Below are 20,598 nucleotides of genomic sequence, written 5' to 3' on the forward strand. Positions count from 1 at the left end.
CCAAAATGGAAGACCATGAAAACAAGTTTATAGCTAATAGAATTTTTTCTTTGCTCCCAAATTTTGAGATATTTCCATCTGTAGTATAGAGACAAACTCTTGTACTGATTATTTTGGAGGAAGACTTCCAGGGAAGACTTGAAAGGTTGTAAAGTATGAAAAGAGTCTCTCTCCCTCTCTCTCTGACTTGCCTTGATAATTTTCTGCAGATTCCTCCAGGTTTCTTCAAGAGCCTCCATAGTAAACCAAGTATATGGGTTGGAGGCTACACGGAAGCTCTTGATCTGGCGATCAAGCTCTGCCAGCTGGTTGAAGTCAGCTTGGGCAGAACTAAGTGAAGAACGGAAAGCATCATGAGCTTCTCGCAGTGCTTTGATTTCTTCCAGAGAGTTGCAGCGCACAGGATCTGTCAGGTCCTCTTCAGCATTCTCAAACCAACTGTTGAAGGCAGACGCCTTCTTTGCAAATGTCAGGAACAGATCCTCAACCTTGAAAAGAGAAAACAATCCAATTGTTCCATTCAGTTATGCAGTAATGCAAATATTCTAGGTGAGCTGATCTGGAATTAACATGCATCAATGACAGTTTGCCTTTATTACTTATTTTTTGCAAACATCTAAAAAACTCTTACGACAAGTCTCCAGGATCTCCATAATCATTAGCTGCAACTGAAAAAGCTGCAGAATTTGGAAGTTGAATGTTTTTTTTCAAAGAGAACAATTAGATTTTTGTAGCCCCAGGGTTTGGCCACTTACCTTTCTGAAATGCTCCTGAGCCTCCAAGAGTTTCTTTTTCCTGGCAGCAGAATTAGCAAGTAGCTGATTCCAGCGTTTCATCAAGGAAGCATGCCGAGCCTCGATGGCCTTTGATTGGATATGTTTGGCTGCTAGTAGCTGGTCTTTCAGAGCAGTGATGTTTGCAATTCCCTCCTGCTGGAAAGCTTGAAGTCCAGCATCAAAAGTTTCCTGAAGCATTAAAAAGAAGAAATATTTTAGACTGTATTTTCATTTAACCATTCTGATATCCTGCACATATTTCAAACATAAATACCAGATCCCTGCGTATTGCAGAAGCATTCACTTGTTCTCTCCATCACTTACGGGGTGGAAGCAGCATTAGCACTAACCTGTTTGGTGAGTAGCGTTTGCACAGAAGAGAGGTCGCGTCCATAATCATCTGTCTTCAGACTGTTTTCCTTCTCACCTGGAAAAATGAAACAAATTTAGTAAAAATGTCAATGTCTATCTCAAACATTCCCTCTATTCCAAATCAGGTTACTCAAAAGCATAAATCGGGTACAGCACTGCTGATTACTTTGGGTTTAGGTCTGCTTGCAGACCTAACACAGCAAGCAAGAAGGTGTTTGACATCTTTTGAAATTAAAGAGCATTTCAGTTTTCTTTGTGACAGGGTGTCCTGGTTTCGGCTGGGACAGAGTTAATTTTCTTCCTAGTAGCTGGTACAGTGCTGTGTTTTGGATTTTAGTATGAGAATAATAGTGATAACCCACTGATGTTTTAGTTGTTGCTAAGTAATATTTATACTAGTCAAGGACTTTCCAGCTTCCCATGCTCTGCCAGGTGCACAAGAAGCTGGGAGGGGGCACAGCCAGGACAGTTGATCCAAACTGGCCAAAGGGCTATTCCGTACCATATGGGGTCATGCTCAGTATAGAAACTGGGGGGAGTTGGCCAGGGGGCAGCAATCGCTGCTCGGGGACCGTCTGGGCATTGGTTGGCGGGTGGTGAGCGGTTGCATCGCTTTCTTTTGTTTTTCCCTGGGTTTTGTTCCTCTCTCTCTCTCCTTCTCTTGTTATTTTCCTTTTCATTACAATTTATTATTTTATTTTAATTATTAAACTGTTCTTATCTCAGCCCACAAGTTTTCTTACTTGCGCTCTTCAGATTCTCTCCCCCATCCCACCGGGGGGACAGGGAGGGTGAGCAAGCGGCTGCGCGGTGCTTGGTTGTCGACTGAAGCTAAGCCATGACACAGGGTACTGTGCCCCAATACAGAACATACCTATCCATGACTCCACTACATCTGCTTTCCAGTTGAACTGGAGGAAGGCAGAGTTCTCATCCAATTTAGCTTTCCTCTGAGCTGCTGCTTTCTCCAGATCTGACACCTTGCCTCTGAGGCCCTTCATCTTGGCAGTAATGTTCTCCTCGTGGTGATTGTTCTACATGACAGGAGAAAAAAGTGCATGCCATATGATGTTAGGTCTTCCAAGGCACCCAGTAAGTTGGTGACACAGCAAGGACTTCCACTGAAAGATTTTGTCCAAGAAATAGCTTTGAAAGCAGTTAGTACCAACAGCTTATTCAGCTGCAAAAAATGAGTAAGAGCTCTTTTCAAAGAGATGATAAATCAGTCCTCAGAGAAAAGTAAGTCTACTTTGACATGAAAATGTCCCGGGTAGCCTTTGAAGGTTTTTCTTTACTAATTTATGCTCACCTTTTTAATGAGATCCTCTCCGTTAGCACAAACATCATTCACTCTGTCTTTGTGGACAGTAAAATCAGTCTCGAATGCTTCGTGCTTTTTCAGCAAGCCCTGCAAGTAAAAGACATGGTCACTTTTTAAAATAATTTATCACCACTTATTAAAAAAAAAAATAATTATTGTTGTAAATCAACTAGCATAAACTTTTTCTGGCAAAAACTATTAATCTTAGCTGGTTAGCGCAACTTGCTGTTTTTCTGTGGACAAAAGGAGACTGATACTGTCTTCCAATATAACTTCAGCCATTTGAATTAACCAGGACTGCCCATCAGAGGTCAAGAGATGCAAAGCTACACACCAAATTGCAAGTCATTTCTACAGGAATGAACATACTTGGGATGCTTTTATAAAATGAATTCATGTTTTTTTACAATGTAGGCCTTCAGAAGGAACCAACAATAACCTCTAAATTGGAAAGACAGTTAAAAGAAAAGGTTCGTTAAGCTCTGACCAACAATAATGCAACAAGAGCAGCAAAGACCTGACAACTTTCTCCATACCTGGATAGCAGCAAGGGTGTCCCCATAATCCTCGCTGGCTACCAATGTCATTTTCTCATTGATCCACGCTTCTTCTTCCTCAACATTTGCTACAAACTGCTGGTACTCCAGAGACTCCTCTAGACGCTGACCCCTGTATGGGAAAAGCAAGGTAAAATTAGTCACAGTGTTGTTTTATGGCTCTTATATCTAAGACGTAAAAACAAATTACAGCAGCAGAAAACTTAAGAACATACAGAGACTGAATCCTAAACACACAACCATTCACACTTCACTTCTCCAGCAGCAGACTACAGTGTCTACAGCTCTAGAAATTCATGAGGCCACAAAGCCTGCAGCTATTGAAGGACTAAAATGAATCCTGGTAGTGGATTAAAGCCAGTTAATTTCAAGTCTATGGTTTCCAACTGGTGCAAGGAAAGGTTAAACACCGCACACCTCAAAAAAAGACTCATGTTTCTACTGAGGAACATTATCACTAAAACTCTTTTCAATAGTCTCCAAGAGTCTGTCATCAGTGACATGTGCTATTACATCATATTACTGACTACTGACCGACACCCTAAACCCCTGAAATTCAGTAAACCTGGTCATTGTGAGTCCATGTAACTGTTTTAGTTAATACTGAATTTTACAAAAACATGTGTCACACACCTAGCAGCTGCCAACTGTTTTAACTCTTTCCAGTGATCCACAAACTGAGCCAGTCGCTGCTGTATCTCCTCCTTTCCAATTGTGTTATCATCTGAAAGCTTCTTACCAGTGTCTAGAACACCCTGCAAAGCAGAGAAACACACAATTAATGGAACATCTCTTGCTCTCTTCTTATGTATTCTATTTGGATTCCAGCAAACCTATTACTGGCTTTCATATTTGCCTCAAGCAAGAAAGATGCTGCATATACAGAAATCTGTCAAGGAGAGAGGCTTTTACCTGGATAGCAGGTTCATGGGCAGCTAATTCTGCTTCTAAGCGCTTGTGTTTTTTCCTAAGGTTCTGCACACCGGTTAGGTCTCTGCCGTAGTCCTCTGAGCTAACCAACAGCTTCTTCTCTCTAAATTCAAGAGAGAAGAGAGAAAGATAAAATTTGAAAATTACGTCTATAGGTCAAACATGACAAAAGAAAAAACAAAACCACCAAACCCCAAACCACTGCAAATAAGGAAGTGCTCCTCATAGCATAAAAATCTTGGATGTAAAAAATTGTCTACATGAGTTATCAGCACACAGCAGCTAGCTCCTGGCAGCACGTTCAGGAGTAATGTGTAGGGGAAAGAAAGAAGGTGACAGAGGGCCTATCATTTCTCTCTGAAGGGTAGAGCTTCTCTGTACTGTTTTCTTTCTAAGAAGATAGATACTTTTTGTAAAGTTTACCTGCTGTTGTCCAATTTTATTTTTTTATTTTACAAGCATGACAAAAAAATAATTTGAATTATTTCAATCAGGCTCACTTCTTTCCCTCCTCCCAAGATACTAACACCAACATGGAAAGAGCGTTTGATTAATTACTACAACTGGGTAGAACAAAAGAAAAAAAAAAAAAAAGTACTTTAGACTGAAAAAGTAAGGTTTGAATTTTTGCTAGGAACTTTCCCAAAAAGAGTAGAGTCCAATTTCAGTTATCTGGTCCAGGCCTAAACAGCATTACTTCTTCCAGTACAGAGCTTTCCTTCTTGGGGTTTGACCAAAGAAAACTGTAGATAAGAAGCCACACCCAAGCTAGTGCTGAAGCCATTTCAAATGTAGTTTTCCTTGACTGGGAGGCAAAGGTGACTTCTTGTAGAGACACATACTTGTGGAAAAGGCAAGTTATAAAACCATACTACAGACTATGAATGTTGTTAGCAAGCTGGCAAGTAAGCACATGCGCCCCCGCCAGAGCCTAGAACTTCCAAAATACACACTTGATCCAGGACTCCTCATCATCCATATCACGGAAAAACTGATGCAAACGGTGGGACTCGTTCAGCTTTGCACGGCGGGCAGCTGCCATACTCTTAATCCTCTGAAAGCGCCCATTAATGGCCTCACGTTTATCCTTTACTTGGGATGTATCGAAAGCACTGCTGGTCATCAAACTGTCAGCCTGACTGTTCAGGTCCTTCAGACGATCCTGGAAACATGGGTGAAAAAGTGTGTGAATTGCTTGGATCTCACTTCTGTGTTTGTTATGCCAGTATAAAAATAATAATCTGACTGCTGTGCAGAGTCACAGTTTTTATTAAGAAAACATGCTTCAACAAGTATATGACTGCAGCATGTATTGAAGTGGTATCTGTAGCATTTGCTGATTACTATGATTTATCTTCCAAAACTGAAAGAGAAAGCAATACCTCATGAGCAGATATATCAGCTTCCAGTAACTGGTGTTTCTTCAGAAGGTTGTTAACTGATGCCAAGTCCTTCCCATAATCTTCAGATGCCAACAAAGCCTCCACCTGGGGGTGGGGAAGGAAAAACACGATGGAGAACGAGTTGTGTTTTCACAAACCCCTTGAAATTATAATGACTTTAAAACTGTGCAAGTTACTTCTCTTCTCAATTTTCTACAGTGTGGATAAACTCATCACCTGTTTAATTCCTAACAGATTCTACGCAAATATGCTTCTTCTCACCTTATTGTTTATGAATAACAACATAAAAACATCCACAAGATTTTTAGTCATAATAAAGATTTTTTCAAAATAAATCTAGACTTGCTCAAAGGTGGACTGTGCTCCACAAAATCTATCAGCAAAGGGAATAAAAAATTAGAAAAACAAGTCCTGCAAGTAAATAATCCCAATCTCAGTTACCTCTGAAAGCCAGAAATCAAAGTCCTTGATTCCAGTGTTGAAATTCTGTTGCTTATTAGCTTCTTTCAGTTTCTGACTCTTCTCTGCTGATTTCTGTACCAGGAATTGCCATTGATCAGCCAGGGCAGCTAGGCGTGCCTGTTATAAAATGGAAGAGATAAATGCTACAAACTAAAACATAAGTTCTGACAAATGCAAACCCAGAATACGGTGGAAGTTTGGCTGCTGATTCCAGATATGCAAATTACACAGTCACTATTTCATGCTGCCTAGCTATAGTTCAGTTCAACTTTTACATCCCGATCATAGGATCGGAAAACTTCTCACCCTTGAGAACGAAGCAGAATGATTACCCTGATTTCTACTGCATTGTTAAAATAGAAGAGCTTCTAACACATTGACAAGGGTTGTTTTTGAGGGACGCTCTCCTCCCTCAATTATCCAAACACTTCTCAAAGGAAAAACTAAGCAAATCTTCTAAGACTTGTTGTATCTACCTTCACAGCATCCTCACTGCCAGCACATGCTCCTCTTTCAATCAGAGAGTTCCCCATATCAATGACTCCACGGATCCGATCTGCATTGGCATGGAGCTCAGCTTCAAAGGCTTGGTGTTTCTGGTGTTTGCTCTGAAGATGACAAAAGCAAAACTGTTAGAGACTGGACAAAGGGCTCCTAAATTGTTCTCATGGGCCAAGAGGAGAGCGCAAGAGTTATCTACATACATAAAGAGGTTTCTATATAGCCTGATTTAAAGAAGTTCTGTCTCTCAGTAAGAATACTTATTGCTCACTCAAATAGTAACTCTCATTAATCTGAGCAACCATCAAACTTTGACCTAGCAAAACTGTCCATGAGCTGATACATACAACTCAGGCAACATCTTCTGCATTTTACAGATGCCCATGCAACATTCCTTGCACTAAGCTTAGCTGTTCCTCAAGTAAAGCCTTCTCATTTTCAGTGCCATCACCTTTGAAGAGCAGCAATTATACATATCCTAAGCAGAAGCACAGTAGATCATCCTTTCTACCCCTATAGTAATTTCACAAATTTTTATTTCCCATCCTAATCTATAGCTAATTAAGAGAAATCACTGCTGCAGCTGCTTTCTGCACAGTTTTGATATTAGTCAAAGTCATACGTGACCTCATTATATATTAAAATTGTGAATGAACAACCATAAACTCTGTAAAAATAACTGTGAATTATTTGTTGAAAAAGTTTCTCTGCTGAGTTGAGAGCGCCATGAGAACAATAGGAGCCTTGGTGTGGGAGGAAGTATGCAGTTCTCTCCCATGTATACATGATCCATTCACCCACCAGGAAGATAACAATAGCACAAAAATGACAAGACAGAATTTACAAGTATTAACTGGAAATGCTAGTAACATTGGACATGGGTATACAGTGCCCTGAGAGAACTGGAATGAAAGGAAATGTTAGACTAAAAATAAAAGATGAAAAATACTATAGCGCTGGCATGAGAAATTCTGCATGAACTGCTTTATTTTGGGAACTGTTAATCCTGAATGCTGAGATTATAAAAACATATCCTTCAAAGCTAGATTTCCAACATGTAAAATTCAATTTAAAAACTGCCAATTGCATATCTCCATATAATTACCATGATAACAAATCCAAGACAAGCCTGTTTGGTTTAATATAAAATTCTAATGTTTTCAACTAATATAAAAAAATAAAAATTTAATGTACCACAGCCTAAAGTGACAAATCATTCTTTCCTTTCTTACTCAAGTTAGCTTTCCCTTTCTTTGTTCTGTCTTCTCCTTCCACATATCCTCATTTTACTCCATTTCTTGGATTCTTGCAAGTCCTGTCAGCTTTCCATCTGGTACATATCTTTTTCTAGAGTGTTCTTTCTATATTATTCCCTTCTATGCTACTACTGCAAGAACTAAGCCATCCAGGTCTATCATTTTATTGAATCCTCCATCTTCAGTGTTTGATTCTACAAACGCAAGCTAACAGAGTTGGCATTATGTGTCGTGTTAAATCATCACCGCTCTAGATCCAGACAGGAGGATGACAGGCCCAATAGCCAAATTTCTGAAAAAGGAGGATAGAAATCCATTTTTCTATGGGCTAACTCCTAAAATACCCCATCAAACTACGTCACTAATGCACCACAAATTAAACAGATCATGCAGAACACCTGCAAAACAAATACATGAATAAATGATGCTGAATAGGCATTAACAAAAAAGCCACACCCATAACACAAAGATCAGTAGCTGTACCTGGATGTAGGTCAAGAACTAATAGAAAACAAAGAGATTGCATGAACTGATGGATGGAGCAACAGACTGCAACTAGGCCTTGTGCTCACACATAAGCTATACAAAGAAAACGAATTCACATACCAGGGCTAGTCCAAACTACTTACCAGCAGTTTGGAAAGCTATAAAACAAATTGAGAGAAGTAGTTCAGTGCATTCATACTACTTCATAAACCAGTATTAAAATGTAAGAGGTAACTTTAATAAATTATTCCTTAATACTGAAAAATAAATGAGACTTCACATTTTAGAACATAAGACAGAGATGAGACCCAAGAACTCAATTTCTTATTTGATTAGCTAGATGCTGGGAGAAAGACAGAATAGCTACTCAGGGGTTTCTTCAGGAAACTTGCTGCTGCAGATACCACATATCTTATTAATTAGATGCATCAATAATTACCAAGTGAGTTCTATTTTGGGTCTCCTTTCATGCATAATGTAACTTCCATTTTCTCCTTGTTAAATGGAGACCATGTCCAACGTGGTGTATAATTCCATTATCACTGAACAAGAATTCCTGAGCGTATTTTTTCAAACCAGAGTATGCTTTGCAAAATTAAAAATTGTATTTTGGTTTGAGTTGAGAATCATATTCACCTGGATATTTGTGGGATCCTTATATGATTCATCACTGGCAGTTTGGAGCTTTTCACTGATCCAAGCTTCTATTTCATCCACATCACGACTGAACTGCTGGAGTGTCTGAGATTCTCCTAGCTTCGATCTCTTTTCAATCATTTGAGCTTTCAGACGAAGCCACCTGTATGCAATTAAATACATATGTTGAATGAAAAACTACGACTGCACATGGCATCATGTTTAACAGCTAGAAAACGTTGCCAAAGAGCATTCTCTTTCAGTCAGTATCTGCATCCCATCTAACAGGGCAATACTGACCTGTCCAGAACCTCATTGCGTCTGTTAGCAATGACTCCTTTTGCGTAATGATCAGCAGAGATCAACTGGTCGGCAAAAGACTGTAAGACAGCAATTTTCTCTTCCTATTAAAAACAGAAGCCATAAATTAGAACTGCAGTTCCTTAAAGTCAAGCGATGAGCAGGGTCTGGAATGGAATAAGACTTTTTTTTTCTTCTTTATATATACATTTTGTAAATGTGACTATCAAGGAAGTCTATCTTCTACAGGACTGGAGAGTTCAACTTCAGAACATCTTTCACCTGTGGCATTTAGGAAAAGAGTATCTTTTGGACTTTAAGCTAGAGCAGTATGATCTCTCAATAAAAGTAGGCAGCTTTCTGTTGCAAGAAACTGAAAATACACCTTTTTCTGTTGTAAAAAAAGAAAAAAAAATCATTTCAAATCAGTAAGAGATTTACACAAATACTTGCTACTATTCCTACACTGTTTGTAGGCAGTGAAATACATCCCTATCTGCATTAGCCGCTTCTAAACGTCTGCAACAGATCCCAAATGGCTGAATATTTAGACCTGAACTTTAGAAGCCATACAGGGTAGTAACTTCTTTTGCTAATAATCTGCATAAGAAAAACTAAACTATTTTCCCCTTACTTCAGCTGCACTCCTCACCTGGACATTGATTGCCTTATCAAAATCTTCATGTTTCTTGATGAGTGCCTCCACACTGTCTAAAGAGTCTCCTTTATCTTCTGTATTTAGGAAAGCCTCTCGGGCAGCCATCCAGTTTTCAGCTTGTTCACAGTCCCGATGAAACAGCTAGGGAGAAGAAACTCCAAAGCATGAGAAAGACAGGCAAAGAGCACTGCTCATCACTATGAAAAAATAAACTTTCTTATGAAAGGAGGAATTATTTTTCTTTTTTAAAATCAACAAAGTACCTGTAGCTCTAGGCACTGGTCTAGCATCATTCTGCGCTGGACCCAGGCCTTCTCTAGGTCTGTCCGTTCTTGATCTAGAATATCCAGTTTCTCCTTGATCTCTGGGCTGGCATAGTGTCCATGAGCCAGAAGTTGTTGTCCAAACTGTTCAAATGCCTGGAAAGTGCCAGCCCTTGCATCTATTTCAGTGCGGTGCTCCTGCAAGGTACAGAGATGTGTTATTAAATAAATAGATGGCAGAGCTGGACGGATCTATTTTTGGAACTCTAAATGGAAAGTGTCAGAAAAAAAAATAAATTGTTGATGTTTACGATACACACTTATCTTTCACATACCTGGTGCCTTTCCAATAAAGCTTCAGCTCCTGTCACATCCTTTGCAAGTTCATCTGAGGAGACCAGGCCCCGGATTCCATTGATCCAAGACATAAGGTCCCTGTGAACACACATTAATAGAGAATTTTTCCCTCCCTCCATTGAAACAAGTCAGAACAGGAAAGACAGTCCTTTTTTGAACCCTCCCCAGAAGTATTCCTGTGGAACAATAATCCATATATACTTCACTAATAATAAACCAGACAGACAAACTGGGGGGAGGGGAATAGCATCTTTACCTGAAGTCACTGAGGAAACGCTGCAGGTCATGAGAATCTCCAAGCTTCTCTTTGCGCTGGTCAGCACGTTTTCCCAGACTATTCCAAGCCTGATTCAACTCAGTACATTTTTCTTGGAGATCTTCAGCAGATTCTGGATGTGACTGGATCAGACGCTGGGCAGTTTCACCAAGAGAATTCACCTAGAATTAAGAGAAAGGGAAATAAGCACAATGAAGACAAAAATAATCTTTTCTATAGTTCAATCATTTCTGCTAGATAAAAAGAAAGCTTTTGGTTTTGTCCTCTTCACCACCTCACCTTGTCTCCAAGAGCTGCCAAGTCTCTCTCAAAGCCTTCATGTTTGCGCTGCAGGGCCTGCACACTAGCCAAGTCATGTCCATAATTGTCTGTATTTAATGCTTGATTCTTCTCCTCTATCCATTCTTTTGTTTCATCAGCATCTCTGATTTGAGTGAAGGGAAGGCAAAAAGAGAATTAAAATGGAGGTCATACTAGGATCTCTGATACCTAGCAGGTCACTGATTTCCAGAGAAGGTCAAGTAGTTGATTGTTTTATTACATTATTTCCCAAAATGACACAAGCGAACTTTGGCAAAATAGGACAGTAGTCCAGATCTCCCAAGCCCACAGCAATCCCATGCTTTTATGTTAACAAGTCTTTCTTTTTCTAGGAAGAATATAAAGAATTATTCTGGACCACCAGTGGTCCAACTTCCACTGAACGAGCTGGGGGTTGAAGTATGATTTGTTTGGAATAGGTCCCACTGTGTTTTAGAACTCTTATAGACAAAGTATTTTACTGAATTAGGACCAAATATGATACAAACACCCCACCTGTGGAACCTCTGAACTTCATGAGCACTGCCCAACAGCTGGCTTCGCTCCTCTGCTAACTGCTGCAGAGACCTCCAGCGTTCATTCAGTTCCTGCAAAACAAACAAAAAAATCTCACTGATATTGCAGACCATTATTGATGTAAGACCAGACATTTTTGTAAGACCACGTATCTTACATTATTGATGTAAGACCATTATTGCAGACCAGATATTGATGTAACCTGAGAAGCAAATGCTGTATATATGTCAATAAGTTCATTCAAAAGGGTTTATAAAGAACAATGAAAGACAAAGACTATGGAAGGAGAAGGTGAAACAGCTTTTAAAGTAGCTCGGGAAAAGTTGTATTATTACCTTGATTGAGTTAAAGGTTGCCACTGTGTGTACCATCAAACGTGCAGACTGTATGAAAAGGCAGAAATAAAAAAAATCTAGCATTAAAGTCAACTCTGGCTCTGATCGGTTAAAAATCAGACTGGAAAAAAACCAACCAAACTTAAAAATCCATAATGTCTTGGCCCTTGTCAAAAATACAGACTTTGTCAAATACAACACTACACAATGCAGGAAGAGAGAAACACCCTAGATTTTAAAGGTTTCAATGAAAACTGTTGAATTCTTTAATTTTTATATACTTCTTCAGAACAGTGTTTTGAATACACTGTTGTTTAAGATGAAAGAGAGAAGCAAACAGTAAGAAAATCAATCCAAGTAAATTACAAAAGCAACTAAGAATAGTTAGTTGCAACACCCCAGATATTATAGATCAGAGTAAGAATAGTTAGAAATTTAAAAAGTGAGTGCTACGATGTTAGCGTAAATTAAAACAAACAATAATAGTCTTAATAAGTACAGGAAAGAGAAAATGTAAAGTCAACATTCAATAGGTGAATTAAAAAAACCCAAACAAACAAAAAAAACCCCAAACAAACCAAAAAACAAATCCCCAAAACATACCCAATGGGGGCAGAAAAAATAATTACCCAAATGGTTTAACTCTTGGCTGAGTTTTTGGCAAAATCAGCTTAGCAGTTAATTCACATATTTCTAGAACATTATCAAAATTGCTGAAGGCTAATTAGAAGAACAACAACTAGTTCCCTGCCACACGCAATCTACTTTTCTGACAACAATGGGTTACTTGCAAAGGTCATCCCTTTGAAGATATACACAGAGAAGAACTTATAGTTTGCTAAGTTACTATGAGACTCTTCGGATTCAACGTACATGTGTACGATCTGTGCAAAAAAATCACCAATTCCTGTTGACATGGCTGCATTTTCTACAATGCTGACAAAATACTGTATACTTATCTGGTTTCCCACGTTCACACAACTTAAAAGATGTACAAGCAGCTTTAAGCTTAAGAGGGTGGATGCGAGACATGAAACATGGGAATGAAATACTAGAGAAAGGCACAATGTTGGAAAATGTCAAAAATATTCAAGATATTTTTGCGCATCAGCAGGTGCCAGCTATTCCCCTGTAAGCCACTAATGAATGGAGAAAGGCTTCTTCTAACTATTGTAGAAAATGAGCTAGAGATGAATAAAAAAAGATACTGCTATACACATACAACATATTCCTTGACGAAAGGAATATTGACATAAATGGCTTTGACTTTCAGGAATAAAAACATTTCTTTCTGCTGGCTACATTGTAAAAAAAGAACTCATGCTAAGTGAACAGGCACTATTTCGCATCTAGTGGCCATGCAATACCTAGAAACATTGGTATAAAAACTGGAATCAGTCTTACAGTACAAGCTCAACACAAAATGGAGTTTTGCAGCAGAGAGGTGAAAAACAGGCTGTCAGCAATTTCTGTGGCTAGAGCAATTCTGTTGGAAACCTAATCTCAGTTATTCTCATAATCATACCTGCGAATAGAGAGCTGACATAGTCACTTGACTTTGCCTAGATGGCTTTTATTTTTAAAACAAAGAGTAGTACCTATACGACATCTTTATATACTGAGAGAATCTGTATGCAAGTATATGAAGGAGAATTCCTGCTGAATGCTCAACAAATTTTTGTAACATGCTTGTTGAAGTAAACAAGCAAAGTGAAATGAAAGTCACTAACCCTAAATCAATACCAATCCAAACACTAGCTGAGACTAGGACACCATTAAAATCATGTTGCCAACAGTCTTTAAAAAAAAGGGGAGGAAATAAAAAACAAGAAAAAAGGGCATGTGAGAAGGTGTATGGTCTAAAAAAGATGATGTGCTGTAGTTTTTGTTTTACTTTCCTGTTGTGTGCCACTAAGTAATGACACCTACCTTCCAAGGAGAGGCTGTCTTAGAATCAGTTTCATCCTGTTTGAAAATGTGAAGAAACAGCTTTAAATAGGAAGCAAAATCTAAAACTATCAGAATATACTAAAAATCTTTGAAAGTTCTCCATGTTCAATCCTTCGTGGAGTACATCAATTTTTACAAGTATTTGCGTCATTTTGGGTTATCCTGCTCTGCACTGATTTGTGGCCTGGGGTAAGATGCTCGGGAAATAAATGGATCAAAGATAAGATAATCTTTTTATGTCCATTCAAAGTCATTACTGAGTTCCTTCATGGAAATGGACTACAATTATGGCTGAACTTCTACTTGTACATCCCAAACCTGTTATAATTGCCACGCTATCTCAGAAATTAACTTACCCTGGGCATCATACCATAGACTTCCTGCAAAGGAAAAAGGACAAACTTGTTATTTTCTAACAGAAATAAAGTTTTTACTGTTTTTGAGAAAAGGAAGATAGCAGGAGATATGCTTCCATCCTTCTTCTACAAAGTGGTTACCAGCATGTCATTAAGCCAAATAGTGCTCGCACAACCTAAACGTGTAGCAGAAATGGGAGTTTGACTACTCAACCATCTACTGCAACACATCATCTTTGAGCTCAGAAAATAAACAAGCTGCTTCAATACTCTGTTGGCACCAGATAGAATTATTTACAGAAATAGCACAAGTATGTGAAAAGCTTGAAAAAAAATAGGTATGTTACTAAAAAAAAAAAAACAGAACAGAAAACCCACAAAATCCCTCCAACTGTAAGTTGAGCTCTATTTTATTTCTTTTCCCCTAGCATTCCTCACCATTTTCCTGCAAAGAAATGAAGGCTGAAATTTCAAACTTATATGAAGTAAAGCTAGTGCATGGATTCTCCATGACTTTTAATACTATCTTAAAGACTTTCCATTCCTAAAAAAAGAAAAGAAAAAAGCTCTAGATGGTGCAATTTGCTATAGCACTATTTAAAAAGAAACAATTCAAAGGGTACCCTTGTGATGGCCACACTACAGAACAGGCATTAAGGATCTCTGGTTAGAATACCAGTATTATCAGACCAGAGAGCAAAAATGAACAGCTAGAATATTGCAATGACACACAAAGTGGAAAACAGGCAAAAGAAAGGAAGAAAGTCTTTTGCTTCTCAAGAGGATTAGACTAAGTCAGAAAAAAAGTGGACCTGTTGCTGTACTGCTTGCACTTCATCTGCCATCAACCCTTCTGACTCCAGGTCATTCGCAACCTTGTTTATGTCCTTCAGACGTGACTCGTTAGCTTTTAAATCCTGCACAGAACAGTAAAATATCACAGCATTAACATTCACACAAGCAAAACATGTGGAATGAGTTGGCATACCAGGGGTACCAAAAAGTACACGGTTTGTAAACAGCAGGAATTCAGAACACTTGACCTTTACAGTTACCAGTGCACATACAATGCATGAGAGTCTATGCCAAGAAATCCCAGCTGCCGGCACCAAGCATCAATGGAATAAAGAAACGCACTATCAGTTTTCCATACACAAAGTTAATTAACAATCAGGAATGGAATACGCTTTTAAACTGTCAGGTATACAACGTTACTAACATGAAGATCAAAAGCTATCATCCGTATTACTGCATGAATAAGCTAAAAGGCCAACTTAAAAAGTAATTTTACTAAAGACACATATATGCTTCCAACCAGACTGACAGAGAGCTTTCTATAAAGCAGAAAGGGAACCTGGTTAAAAAAGTAGTAGTGGAGGACTTGCACTTAAAATTTAATAGGTGACATTTTCATCTCAACCATCAGCTTATTTTTGAAGAACCCAAATCCAGCAACTGCTGTCATCTTCTCACCTACAGTATTAGGTTGGCTCAAATTGTTTGTTAGCCAACTTTCAAGCTGTAAACATGATAATGTCCACAAACTGTTGAATCACTGTCTTTTCCAATGTATAAGGTCAGGCATCTTTGCATTTCAGTGCTCAGTATCTTACCAAAGTAGACAGAATAAATATATCTGCCCAAGCAATTCTTTCACACCTCATGCAAAGAAAAAAAAAATAATTTAACTAGTGTTGCAAAAATTGGGAGAAAAAAATAAAACTGAAAGGCTACCAGCATTTTGAAGCAGAGAATTATTTTTTCATATCTTGGGAAACACTCTACAGATGGAAATTAAAATGCATCTTTCCTTTCAACAAAAAGGAAGAGGAATAGCTTAACTGAAGGTTATGCTTTACACAAAATGAACTTCCTCCAAAGCTTGGCAGGTTCTGTATTTGAATGTGCTGAAAGAGAGTTTCAGTTCTCTGGGAGCTGGGAAGCATGTAGCAACCTGGAGACTGTAACCAAACTGAAGACTTTGAGTGTGGGATTCTCTCTATCCTCACAAAATAAAAAAATGCATATCTACCTTTTTATTTCCAATCAAAGCTATGTTTCCTTCTCAGCTATGCTCGGCTATGAAAAATTATCATGGACATATGATCAGAAAGCCTGAGGGGAGAGACCAAAACTAACACACACATTATACAGCATTACAGCCTACCTTCTGAAAATCATCAAATTTCTTCTGTAGCACCTCCACCTGCTCCAGATCAGCACCCACTTCCTCATTTGTGAGTGCAGCTTCCTTCTCATTGATCCACTGTTGAAGCTCATTAGCTTCACGGAAAAGCATAAATTTTTTGCAGCTTTTTTCTAGCATGCCTTTACGTTTTTCTCCCAGCTCAAGAAGAGAGTGATACCTGGAACAAGCAGAAAAGGAAAGCGGGGCACAGTCAGACTGAACTGAGCAGAGTCACAGTAATTTACCAAGTACTGGTGTCACCAAAGATGTGGGAAATCCCTGCAGTCTACACACTGTTCTTCTACAGAATGATCTACTTGTACACAGTTAGGTAAACGTAAACTGTACATGTTTCTCCTCTACGTGGATACGCACACCAAAATGAGATCTCCCACATGCAATGCTTCACTGGGCAAAAGCAAACCCAAATCACAGCTTAGGTCAGGCTAGGCTCTTAAGCTACAGCAGCACTGCAGTGCAGGAATGACTCCATAGGGTCTTACTTTCTGAGAAGTATTTTCCTATAGTACATCAAGTTTGCCATTGGATTATTAAAATCCACTAGCTTCCCAGCTACTGGACATAAATGTCTTACCTAGCCATTATTCAGTGAAAAATCTGCTGGATGTTTAAGAAAAAGGTGTTATTTCTTTGATAATACAACCATATTCAACTGGGAAATCCATGAAACTCGTTTCACATCTGTTTTTATATCTATGGAATTCCCAACAACATCAGTTAAATTACTCCTTGTTTACATTAGAATAAATGCAAAGTAAAAATCTCTAAAATGTTTAAATTGGTTTGAACAGGCAAATAAACCTTGAAAGACCAGCCATTTATTTAAAACCACAAGAAAACTGATGTCTCCTATTTGATTCCTGGTAACCAACTAGACGCAGACGATCCTATAAGACCTTTCCCAAGTTATTGCTGAAAAAAGCCAACGGAAGTTTTACAGTCATTGATACTGAATTACAGATCTCTTTAGCAATGCATAATGCCTGTTTTTAAACAACATGCATTCAGAAAAGCCAGGCCCTTAACACCCATTCTTACTGTTACCTTATTTTAAGTATTCCAGAAGATGAGATATTCTAGCTGCATCTGGATGGCTTTTTTTATATCCTGAATCAGATTGCACATTGGTGTACTGCAGTGATCAACAGCAGCAACGGATTCTCATTATTAAGCCATGAGGATATCCATTTTGATGTTATTAAACCAAATAATTTAAGACACTGCTGAGATATCTGCACGGGCCTCAGATGGGGAAAGGGAAGCCTTACAATGTTTTCATTTCCCACCCTGGAGCACACAGGCAAATACTGAGCAATTACACCTCCCAACTTGAAGAGTTCAATGACGTAGCTTTTTCCTAACCAATAACTCAGAGGTGACAAAGTCTGTTGAAGAAAATCCTTGACACCCTGGCCTGTAATGTCTATACATCAAACTGATAATCAACTCTAAGTCCTTCCATGGAAGCAGAGGCTTTGAGGTTTCCTGTCTATCCTGGTTTAAGGCTGGATAGAAAGGAACTAAGAATCTTTCGTATGAGGTTCGAATGGAAACATTCTACCCTGACTTGAGAAAAACACTGTTTTGAAGCCTGCCCCGACTGCAGGTGTTTGCCTCAGGATACAATTTTAGGTATTAAATACTTGCGAAGCTCATAGAGGATCTGGGGCAAAATTCCTTTAGAAACAGACCTTCCCTCAAAGTTGCTTGGCAACACTTCAGAGATTAACATAACAGTTTCACTTTTGATTTGCAAGAAATATATTCTCTATGAAAAGAAAGTCAGGCACAGCCAATGAACACTATTACTTTGGGTCTCCCAGCAACCTTCAAGAACATAATGCAAACTTGGTATTTTTCCAGGAGACTTGAATACAAGTTTGAAAATTATGTTAATGTTATAATTAAAAAGAAAAATCATCCTATATAAACTAATGCTTTTTGACTACCCAGCATGAATGTTACTTTAACTATGATAACCCCACCTTTCCAAAACTCCAAGGTATTCGTATGTGACATAATACTTGGTTTATATATTTTAAATATATTTATATATACAAACTAGTATTTCTATCTGCACCTCAGAAAATGCCAGATATGCTTTTTAAAGAAAACAGTCTAGATATCACTAAAGCCTCATTTGGTAAGCAAAATCATCATAATGGAAAATAACACCATTAACCAATTTAGCAGCGCAGAGGTGACCAACAAGATAAGCAGCTGACTGGATGGCTGGCTATAAAGAACACATGAAACACATACCACGACACTCATCTAAACTAAAATAATTCACATTGCAGAAATGGCTTCCTTCATGTCTCTTTGGAGCAGCTTTCCCAAAGAAAGAAACAAACAAAAGGAGAATGAACAGTGACAGTATGGAGACAGCATGGTTTAGAAAGGGCTAATCCTACTCACAGTTCTTCGACCTGTTTCATACGCAGAGATACACTGCCGACTTCCTTAGTTATGAGAGTCCTGCACAGACAGAGGGAGCACAGCAAATGCATGCAAAAAATTAGTCAGATTAACAAAAATAATGAAAGCAGCAGCTCCATCCATGGGTTGTCTGTGGTAGGAGATGGTTAAGAGTTCACATTTAAATGGAGAAAATTAGGTGTCATTCAGAAGCAAACAAAGCAAATCAGACCAGGAGTACAATTCACATAAGGAAACCTCAGCAGTACAGTTGAACTCTCTCTATAAGGTCTCCTCATTTCCTGATCACTGTGCCATGTGATTGTAAACTAAAGGGTGGTCCCCTCTCCTTGGCTCTAAAATAAGGCACCCCTGTTCTAGTTCTTAAAAGCAGCATGCAAACCCATAGAGAAAGTTACACATTATTAAAATCCTAAACAATGCGTCACAATTTTCCAGCATCCTTTCTTCTCACTGGTACAAGGGTTTTGGGTTTTTTTTGTTTGTGGTTTTTTTTTTAATTATTTTTTTTTTTATTTTTATTCTAGAGCTAAAGCTAGTAATTATTGTATGTCACTGTAATAACTGGTGACTCAAAACAACTGAGTGGGAAGAAATTCTCATGTAGAATGACAGCGTAGCTGTGCAAACAGATGGGAGTATGCATAAAACTTTCAGCCTTGGCTTCCAAGTGGCTTGATAAGATGAGCCAGTAGCTCACAGCTATCACCCACAGCCCTTGCCTGAACTAATCTACCACCACCATGTGCTTTATGGAGGACATCATTACCAAGCAGCCATACAGTTTTCTCTATTTGCAGTGGCATGTTCCTCTTTTAAAGGAATTAAAAAAAAAAAAAAAAAAAAAAAAAAAAAACAAGGAGGGGGGCACATTTTAGCCCATGTAATGGCAACAAATAGTGGCACCACATTTCAGGAAAAAAAGTAATGAGCTAGCACCAGAGTAGTTGCAGCTCCTAAGGAGGTCACCTCCAGAGGCAGCCCTATATAGGGAGGGTACTGTACTTTATGTAAACAAATTTAAGAAAGCTTTTCAAAACAGATCACACATTAAGAAGTGACAACTACAAATACAAGAGCTGCTTAGGACAGATATAACTCACAAACAAGTTTAAGTTGTTAGGTACAACAACAAAAGGAACACACAAAATACTGAAGTCAGACAGCAAGTTGAGCTCTAGTGTCGTGAGTTTTACAGGTAAAAATGGGAAAAGCAACAAGAAAATCTAGAATAAGAATAAAACAACTCAATACGGTGCCCCGGTAAAGGAGCCCCTTGCTTTGCTCCAGTTAATTACTCCCTAGTATAAGAGGCATCAACCTAAACTTCTGGCATATACGAGGCAAAGGCCAAGCCAGCAAATGCTAGATGGGTGTCATATCTCATCAGTTAGATCTTACTGGTTGTCAATTTGCTCCTGTCGCAATGCTATGCTGCCTTGCTCTTCCAGGAGATTCTCTCGGGAAGCAGACTGGGCAGGATCTAGTTTTTTCACATAGGCAGCTGGTACAAAGCCCTGACGGTCATTAACTTCAACCTTCCACCAGTCCTGGAAAGAAAAAAAAACAACCACTGTGAGGCAAGCACCCAGCATAAAGTATGCTCAGCAACTGAAAGCTGCAAATTAGAGGCTTCTATTAACACAAGAAAACCAGTGATGTTCACAACAGTTTGCTCTTTTCATGGAGATCATTTCAAACAAATAGTCTCTTGAAGACATCTAGGTCCTACTTCCATGTCTCCCCTTGTGTTTGGACAAGAATTCCTCAACAATAGGGAAATAAGTTTTCTCACAGACACATGCCCTATAGCATATGTTGTTTATCTGACTTGGAACAGGAGTCATGAGAATAAGCTGAAGAGGTATGCTAAAGTGTTGAATGGCAACATGGACTAAATGTGCAAATTCTTTAACT

The 20,598-nt window shown here is 38.7% G+C and overlaps 1 protein-coding gene across 4 annotated transcripts in view; it reads right to left on the reverse strand.

Moving 5' to 3' along the window:
• The window catches only part of SPTAN1 (spectrin alpha, non-erythrocytic 1), a 53,352-nt gene that overhangs the window by 7,847 nt on the left and 24,907 nt on the right, over positions 1-20,598 (reverse strand). For 3 of the 4 annotated variants that reach the window (XM_072883361.1, XM_072883360.1, XM_072883359.1), the window contains exons 22-48: positions 20,083-20,231; positions 18,661-18,720; positions 16,201-16,399; positions 14,846-14,950; positions 14,034-14,057; positions 13,657-13,692; positions 11,728-11,775; positions 11,372-11,463; positions 10,835-10,979; positions 10,535-10,716; positions 10,257-10,356; positions 9,922-10,119; positions 9,653-9,799; positions 9,001-9,104; positions 8,701-8,863; positions 6,298-6,429; positions 5,801-5,938; positions 5,339-5,443; positions 4,910-5,118; positions 3,939-4,059; positions 3,660-3,781; positions 3,006-3,138; positions 2,458-2,556; positions 2,023-2,182; positions 1,127-1,203; positions 756-965; positions 192-488 (exon numbers count right to left, since the gene is read on the reverse strand). In XM_072883361.1, the coding sequence (XP_072739462.1) occupies positions 192-488; positions 756-965; positions 1,127-1,203; positions 2,023-2,182; positions 2,458-2,556; positions 3,006-3,138; positions 3,660-3,781; positions 3,939-4,059; positions 4,910-5,118; positions 5,339-5,443; positions 5,801-5,938; positions 6,298-6,429; positions 8,701-8,863; positions 9,001-9,104; positions 9,653-9,799; positions 9,922-10,119; positions 10,257-10,356; positions 10,535-10,716; positions 10,835-10,979; positions 11,372-11,463; positions 11,728-11,775; positions 13,657-13,692; positions 14,034-14,057; positions 14,846-14,950; positions 16,201-16,399; positions 18,661-18,720; positions 20,083-20,231 (3,555 nt within the window). The remainder of the gene's footprint in view (positions 1-191; positions 489-755; positions 966-1,126; positions 1,204-2,022; positions 2,183-2,457; positions 2,557-3,005; positions 3,139-3,659; positions 3,782-3,938; positions 4,060-4,909; positions 5,119-5,338; positions 5,444-5,800; positions 5,939-6,297; positions 6,430-8,700; positions 8,864-9,000; positions 9,105-9,652; positions 9,800-9,921; positions 10,120-10,256; positions 10,357-10,534; positions 10,717-10,834; positions 10,980-11,371; positions 11,464-11,727; positions 11,776-13,656; positions 13,693-14,033; positions 14,058-14,845; positions 14,951-16,200; positions 16,400-18,660; positions 18,721-20,082; positions 20,232-20,598) is intronic. The other variant, XM_072883363.1, reaches the window with a different exon arrangement.

This window comes from Ciconia boyciana, chromosome 18, assembly GCF_034638445.1.
Source record: "Ciconia boyciana chromosome 18, ASM3463844v1, whole genome shotgun sequence".
Lineage (NCBI taxonomy): Eukaryota > Metazoa > Chordata > Aves > Ciconiiformes > Ciconiidae > Ciconia > Ciconia boyciana.